Source organism: Triticum aestivum, chromosome 1D, assembly GCF_018294505.1.
Source record: "Triticum aestivum cultivar Chinese Spring chromosome 1D, IWGSC CS RefSeq v2.1, whole genome shotgun sequence".
Taxonomy (NCBI): domain Eukaryota; kingdom Viridiplantae; phylum Streptophyta; class Magnoliopsida; order Poales; family Poaceae; genus Triticum; species Triticum aestivum.
The window spans coordinates 5,869,865-5,877,785 of record NC_057796.1 but is presented as its reverse complement, the minus strand read 5'-3'; the positions used below and the strand labels follow the sequence as shown (position 1 = coordinate 5,877,785).

Here is a 7,921-nt window from a genome sequence, read left to right as displayed (position 1 = left end):
GCTTCCGGGAGGACAACGTCTGGCCGACTGGTCCTGGCAGCCTTCAAATCTCTCCTTTCCCATCACCGGTAAGACGGAGTATGCATCATTTACATAGTTGCATGAGTTTGTATGGATTTGAGGTATGCTAACTGAGGTGTCCAATTGTGAGAAGGGAAATTTGAGGCTTGACTAGTCAGTCAGCAGACGCCCTGGGCGCGTCCGCGAGCGTTTGAGGGGTTGAATTTGCCAATCCGACTATAGGTGCTATGACCGTTGGAAGCATTGTTTTCGAGAGAGGCTCTTGGATGGGTACATGATATGTCCATTTTGCATCATGCTTTTATATTGATATTTATTGCATTATGGGCTGTTATTACACATTATAGCACAATACTTATGCCTTTTCTATCTTATTTTACAAGGTTTACATGAAGAGGGAGAATGCCGGCAGCTGAAATTCTGGAGTGGAAAAGAAGCAAATATTAGAGACCTATTGTTGTAGGGTGGAACCCTAGGTGGAGATCTTTCACGAATTGGAGTGGAAATCCCCAAGAACACGAAGAACACAAGAGAGGGGAAACACTCAAATTGACTAGATCCAATCACACAGATGTTAGATCCAAGAACACACAAGAGGTCACAATGATTGAAGGACAACAAAGGAAAGATACAAAGTACTAATTCATCCCAATCCTATGAGGAGAGAGGTCTTGATGATCCTATGATGGGGATCCTTCCCTAGATGGGGGTCTTGATATCCACTAGGGATCTTCTCCTAGGAGGTCTTGATCTCCTAGAGGAGTGGGTACAAGGAGCAAAACTCTCTAATGTCTCTCATATACTTTGCTATCCCCTAAATGAGCTAGGTGGGAGATACTTATAGTCTAGAAACGGACTAGGAGGGGCTGAGAGATTACATGGGCAAAAGCCCAAAGAAGCACGCAGGCCCTCGGAGGGGTCCGGGCACCCGGGGGTCCTAGGCCCGGGCACCCGGGGCAGGCGCAGGCGGCTGGGCGGTCGAGGTCGGGCACCCGGGGGTCCAATGCCCGGGCACCCGAGCGAGGCTGGAGGTGGGCGCAGGAGGGGCCGGGCACCCGGGGGTGGCCGCTGGCGTCCAGGGGAGGGAGACCGGGCACCCGGGGCCAAAGGTGCGAGCACCCGGGCCGGCTGCCAGCTCCTAGGTGGGTGGCCGGGCACCCGGGGCTGTGGGTCGGGCACCCGGGGCCGGCTGGGAGCAGCGCCCAGGGGGGGCCGGGTCTCCGGGGCCAAGTGGTCGGGCACCCGGAGTGACCAGGGTTTCTCCTTCTTCATTCTTCTCGCTCCATTCTTCCTTCTCGTCCTCCGTAGGTTTCCGGTGAACTTGGTGATTCCTTCGTGCTTCATCGTGACGATATCCGGGGTACCTAAGAATACACAATGCGTCTCTTTGAGGTAGAATCCCATTCTCAAGTGAATCCAGACGAAACTCGGAGAGGAAAGAATTAACCTCGGTTTTGACGGTGCGTGCGCGAGCTCTCGTCGTAGGTCCTTTCCGTCCTTGCGGCGGTGGTGAGACGTCCATGGTGATGGTCGAGGGATGCTCCACATCACCTATTCTGACAACTCCAAAAGTCCTGAAACTTCTTGGAGAATCATTTTGAAATAAATAAAAAATATTGGGCGAAGAAAGCACCGGAGGGGGCCCACCTGCCATCCACAAAGGTGGAGGGTGCGCCCTACCTCCCTGGGCGCGCCCCTGCCCTGTGGGCCACCTGGCAGGCCCCCGATGCCCATCTTCTGCTATATGGTGTGTTTTGACCTGGAAAAATTAAGAAGGAAGCTTTCGGGACGAAGCGCCGCCGTCTCGAGGTGGAACCTGGGCAGAACCAATCTAGGGCTCCGGCGGAACTGTTCTGCCGGGGAAACATCTCTCCGGGAGAGAGAAATCGAAGCCATCGTCATCACCAACGATCCTCTCATCGAGAAGGGGTCACTCTCCATCAACATCTTCACCAGCATCATCTCCTCTCAAATCCTAGTTCATCTCCTGCATCCAATCCCTGTCTCAAAACCTCAGATTGGTACGTGTGGGTTGGTACTAGTGTTGATTACTCCTTGTAGTTGATGCTAATTGGTTTATTCGGTGGAAGATCATATGTTCAGATCCATAATGATAATTAATGCTTCTCTGATTATGAACATGAATATGCTTTGTGAGTAGTTACGTTTGTTTCTGAGGACATGAGAGAAGTCTTGTTACAAGTAATCATGTGAATTTGGTATTCGTTCGATATTTTGGGGGATGTATTTTGACTTTCAGGTAGTGGTGTTATGTGAACGTCGACTACGTGACACTTCACCATTGTTTGTGGCCTAGGGGAAGGCATTGGGATCCATATGTTTCATACTAGATGATGGGTTGCTAGAGTGACAGAAGATTAAACCCTAATTCATGCGTTGCTTCGTAAGGGGCTGATTTGGATACATATGTTTCATGCTATGGTTAGATTTATCTTAATTCTTCTCCCGTAGTTGCGGATGCTTACGAGAGGGGTTAATCATACGTGAAAGGCTTGTCCAAGAAAGAGCAGCACCCAAGCACCGGTGGTCCACCTTGCTGCCGAACACGCAGCCAGGATTCCCTCACCCCACCCCACACAGCACAGCACAAAGCGGCACGACAACCCACACGGGTGTGCGAGCGTCGGCGTGGGACTCAGTGGGTGGTCTGCTCACCGAGCTCTCTCTTCTCCCCACGCCCAACCCAAACCTCCACTAAACCCACGCTTAGCACCGGCGGCCGGCGGCCGGCGGAGGAGCCAGCCGACCCACCAATGCCGCCGTCCACGCCCCCACTCCTCCTCCTCCTCATCCTCCTCCCTCTCGCCGCCGCCCACGCCCACACAACCCGCCGGCTCCTCCAGACCCAGCCCACCATCTCCCCTGCTCCACCACCCCCACCCCCACCCCCTCACCGCCACCACCGCCACACCCCGCCGGCGCCGAGCTCTCCCTCCACTCCGCCGCAACCACCAGCACCGCCACTCCCACCAAAGCCCCTCCCCCCTCCCCCACCTCGCGCAAGGCACCACCGCACGCCGCCCCAGACCCCATCTCCAGCGCCGCCCCCGAACCCGAATCTTGCCGCTCCGGCCCCGCCGACGCCGAGGTTCTCCTCCACGTCCACCGCCCCGGTAGTCCTCCCCACGCCGGTCAGCGAGTACCCCTTCACCAACTACCCATTCTTCCCCTCCTTCTCCCCGCCACCCCCTCCCCCCACCACCGACGCCCAAACCCAGCCCTCCGGCGACGGCGACGCGTCCCGCACCTTCCCGGCCAACATCTCCACCCTGGTGGCCCCCAACGCCGGTAGCAGCAGCAACCACAACGGCGGCAGCCCCCGCTTCCCGGTGCTGCAGGCGCTGCTGCTCGCCTTCCTCTCCCTCTGCCTGCTGCTCCTCTCCGCGCTCCTCTCGCTCCACCTCTTCCGCCGCCTCCGCCGACCCTCCGGCCACCGCCGCGCGTCCGACGCCGCCAACGGGGCGGCCTCCTCCTCCGGGACGACGGCGCGGCGGGGTTGCGACGACGAGGAGGAGGACGGCGACGAGGAGGGCCGCAGGCTCAAGCCGCCGCCGATGCCCACCTCCTCCTCCAACCCCAGCACCGAGTTCCTCTACCTCGGCACGCTCGCCACCCCGCCGCCGGGCTCTGCTCCGCCCCCCTCGCACCCACGCCCCGGCTCGCCCGAGCTCCGCCCGCTCCCGCCGCTGCCCCGCGTCGGCCCGCCCTCCGGCGAGTTCGGCTCCCGCAGCTCCGCGTCCGACCCCAGCACCGTGCCCCGCGCGGCCGCAGCGGTCGCCGGCGACGCCTCGTCCTCGTCCCTCTCGCCCTCCTCGCCGTCGGCCTCCTCACCCACGCTCGGCTCCAGCCCCGTCCACATCCGCCCGCCGTCCATCCCGCAGCCCCGCGGCCGTGCCCCCAACCCGTCTCCCCCCAAACGGAGGCCGCCGCCGCCACCGCCACCACCACAAAACCAAGCCTGGAACCCCTTCGTGCCCGTCCCGCCGACACAGGCCGCTCCCCCCTCCGACGACGACGGCGACTCCTCCTCCACCAACGCGGCGGCGATGCACAAGTCCCGGCCCCTGCACTCCGACAAGCTCAAGCCCGGATCTCTGCAGTAAGCATCCACTAAGCCTCTGCTATCTTTTCTGAATGTCTGAATTTGACTGCCTGCCATTGTGTTCTGTACTTCTGTAGCATGAAGGACGAGATGATCCAGCTCTACCTGAACAACTCCGCGGCGGCATCGGCGGCGAGGGAGGTGTGCCTGCTCGGCGCGCCGAGGTGCCACGGCATCGGCACGGTGCTGGGTGCACTGGGTTTCTCCGAGGAGCAAGTGCGTGATGCGCTCTTGGAAGGTAATGCATGGCTTCTTCTGCTTGGTTTATCTATCCACTCCTGAAAAATCCTGATGTTGCCAAAAGTGCAATCTTTCACCAATGAAATGGAGCCAGTGTGCACTTGTGGGGGGGTCCTTGGGGTTGAATGTGCTGGTGATCACATGATCAAATCTGGAGAAGTACATGGTGCATTGTCAATGATGAGATGGTGGGCTTTATATTGTCCACTTATACTGTGTTCACAGTGAAAAGGTTGCATAATATTCTTTCAGTTGGGTGCATATTCTGTTCTCAGAATACACATGGAGCTGAATGTCTGAATGTGCTGGTGGTCACATTTGCAGCAGCACATGGTGCATTATTAAGTAGAAAGTTGCATGGCATTCTTTCAGTTAGATGCATATGCTGCTTTCAGAAGAAAAGAGAGAAGCCTCTTTATGGGCTTGGGATCTGATTTTGTTATGAACCAGTCATCTGCTAATCTCATTGACACAAATGCCGTGGATAGCAGGGTTGATCAACCCGTGGGTCGTCGCCGCACAGCTTCATCGTGTCGTATCGCTGGACTGGGACATGCTGTGCTTTATTTGTGTTTATCAAATACTACTTGATATGATGGTCTCCTCTTTGAAAACGCGTTTTTTCCGGTGCTATCAGGCTATGATGAATTAGCCTGCATTTAGTTACACTGATGCTTTCATGTTGACAGGTACTCCCTCCGTTCCGAATTACTTGTCGCACGTATGGATGTATCTAGATGTATTTTATTTCTAGATACATCCATTTCAGCGACGAGTAATTTGGAACGGAGGGAGTACTAGTAACTTAAAATGATTTAAGACAAGATCAAATGGTCCTGTATATATTAGATGTTGGGTTCAGACATTAATCTGAACACCTGTTTATCTCAGAACATGCGTTCTGAGTGCCTACATGCTGTGGAAAGCAGGGTCGATCAACCTGCTGGCTGTTGCCACTCAAATTCATCCATGTCTTGTCGCTGGACTGGGACAGTCTATGCTTTATTTCATTTGTGCTCATCAAATACTTGATGTGACGATCCCTGCTTGCATTACCTTACCTGCAAGCACACCTTTTATGAGACATGAACAACATAATGTTATGTATATGTCGCACTGTTTCACAATAATCAGCATTTTTCTTCAGTATATAAAAGCTTGCGAAGCCTTATAGTACCGGACAATCTTTCTAGTGTTATCATGTTTTATTGATGATATTGTTTGAAATTCTCCATGGACAGTTGTGCATTTTTTGGTTTACAGTAAACATTCCATTCAAGGAGCTCTGTATATTTTGCATTACATCTATCTAATTGGCTGTTGCAGTCAATGAATTGCTGCTTTTCTCACTTCTTCTATGCTAAGTTCTTGTTATTAACTCTAGTTTTTTTTTGGTCCTGGTACAGGCAATGCACATGGTTTGGGAGTAGAAGCCCTACGGATGCTCGCTCAGTTGGTTCTCACCAATGAGGAAGAGCTTAAGCTGAGATATTTCAAGGATGATCCACCTGCCAAGCTTTGCGCGGTCGATGCTTTTCTGAAGACGATACTGGATGTACCATTTGCATTCAAGAGAGTGGATGCTATGCTCTATGTTTCTAACTTTTATCTGGAGGTCAATCAACTGAGAATGTCCTACGCTACTCTGGAGGTAAAATTTAAAGACCTGATAAATTCTGTCTAAAAATGGTTTCATCGGCTTCTTTCGAAAAGGAACTCAGACTTGCTGGCTGCACTGCATATTTGCTTCAGATCTTCCAAGTGTAGAATCTTCTAGCGATTTTGCAGCATGGCTAGTTAGACTTGTGCAAATTATGTAGAATCAGCTGTCATTTTGTTGCTGTTCCCTTTATGTTATTATCATCCATTAAAGTTCTGTTCATTTTATTCATTCAGGCAGCCTGCCAGGAGCTGAGGAGCAGCAGGCTATTCCACAAGGTTCTTGGGGCCGTCCTCAACTTTGGCAACATGATGAGCATCAACACAGGCTCTCCAAACTCACATGCCCTGGAGCCCAACACGCTTCTGAAGATAGTCGACGTCAAAGGAGCCGACGGCAAGGCGGCGCTCCTGCAGTTCGTCGTCCAGGAAATCATGAAACCCGAAGGACACCTGGGGTCAGCGGCATGCAAGATGAATGAGACCACAAGTCCGCCGTACGGCGTCGACTGCAGGAAGCACGGCCTCCAGGTGGTCGCCAAGCTCACTGCCGAGCTGACCAGCACCAAGAAGGCGGCGTCGGTCGACATGACGGGCCTCAGCCGGAGCGTGTCGGAGCTCGGCGTCGGCCTCGGGAAGGTCCACGACGTGCTGCGGCTGAACGGCATGGCGGCCTCGGCCGAGAGCGCCCGGCGGTTCCACAACGCGATGAGCGCGTTCCTGCGGCAGGCCGAGGAGGAGATCGTCAGGCTCCAGGGCCAGGAGAGCGTGTGCCTGTCGTCGGTGAGGGAGGTGGCGGAGTACTTCCACGGCGGCGACGAGGCGGGCAATGACGAGGCTCGCTTGTTCAGGGTCTTTGCGGGCGTCCGGGAGTTCGTGGCCATGCTTGACCGGATCTGCAGGGAGGCCGGGGAGGTCCAGGGCGACCGCGTCGGCTCGACGCCGGTGAGCTGGATGGCTGCTGTTGGTGCGCCCATGGGGACGACGCCATGAGCCGGTGATGGCTCTGTCTGGAAACTGTTATGAGCATCTATTTTGGTGGAACATATAGTATGAAGTTGTGTCCAGAACTGTTATGTTATGTTTCCTACTAGTGTAGACCAGAACAATATGAAACCTCTCTCTATATAGTGTAGTAGTATGTTGTATAAAGAACACTGGTAAGTTCTATCCATCAGCATGTCAGTTTATTAACTACTACTCCCTCCGTTCGGAATCACTTGTCTCGGAAATGGATGTATCTAGAACTAAAACACGTCTAGATACATCCATTTCTACGACAAGTAATTCCGAACGGAGGGAGTAGAATGGAACTGAAAATGAGTATGGCTGTGCTGTGTGGTACCACTGTCAGTTCTTCTCTTAGGTAAGATAGCACTGTTCAGTTGCATATGGAATTACCACTTTCTTCTTCTTAGCACCCTCTCTCTCGCGGCGTCATCGCCCCCCTCTATCTTGAACCGCTGTTCTTCCTCCGCGCTAGGGGGGGTCGACACTTCTCCGGCGATCGCCAGCGACAGCCCACCCAACCTATCCCTAGGGGGCCGCATTGGTACGCAGTTCGCTGATTCGTCAGCGTTACAACCTGACAAATCTTAGCCAAGTCCGGCCATCTCCTGGTGGATAATGTGGTTCTACATTGTTCAAGTTATTCGAGTTACAGCAACACTGGCTCAGTCTTTGGAGTTTGGACACATCATAATAACTTGATTCTGCTCTCAAATTAACATACAGACGCACCATTTTATTTTACCCTCAAATTATCTGCAAACGATTCCACACCATGACTATCATCAGAACAATACGCCCCTTACACATAATAGTACAATCATGCTTCCATACATATTATCAAAAATCAAAGAGAGTATATATACACAC

General features: G+C 53.6%; 1 protein-coding gene across 1 annotated transcript; it reads left to right on the top strand.

Annotated features, from left to right (window-relative positions):
- Positions 1 to 2,637: 2,637 nt before the first annotated feature.
- Positions 2,638 to 7,217, top strand: LOC123179813 (formin-like protein 14). Its single transcript, XM_044591704.1, has 4 exons — positions 2,638 to 4,141; positions 4,222 to 4,382; positions 5,791 to 6,035; positions 6,281 to 7,217. The coding sequence occupies exons 1-4, from the start codon at positions 2,796 to 2,798 to the stop codon at positions 7,034 to 7,036; spliced, it is 2,508 nt and encodes an 835-aa protein (XP_044447639.1). The 5' UTR covers positions 2,638 to 2,795; the 3' UTR covers positions 7,037 to 7,217.
- The last annotated feature ends 704 nt before the right edge of the window (positions 7,218 to 7,921 follow it).

Coding starts and splice junctions, on each gene's coding strand:
- LOC123179813 (XM_044591704.1), top strand. CDS start 2,796: ATGCCGCCGTCCACGCCCCCACTCCTCCTCCTCCTCATCCTCCTCCCT. Junction 4,142..4,221: donor CTCAAGCCCGGATCTCTGCA/GTAAGCATCCAC, acceptor GTACTTCTGTAG/CATGAAGGACGAGATGATCC. Junction 4,383..5,790: donor GCGTGATGCGCTCTTGGAAG/GTAATGCATGGC, acceptor GTCCTGGTACAG/GCAATGCACATGGTTTGGGA.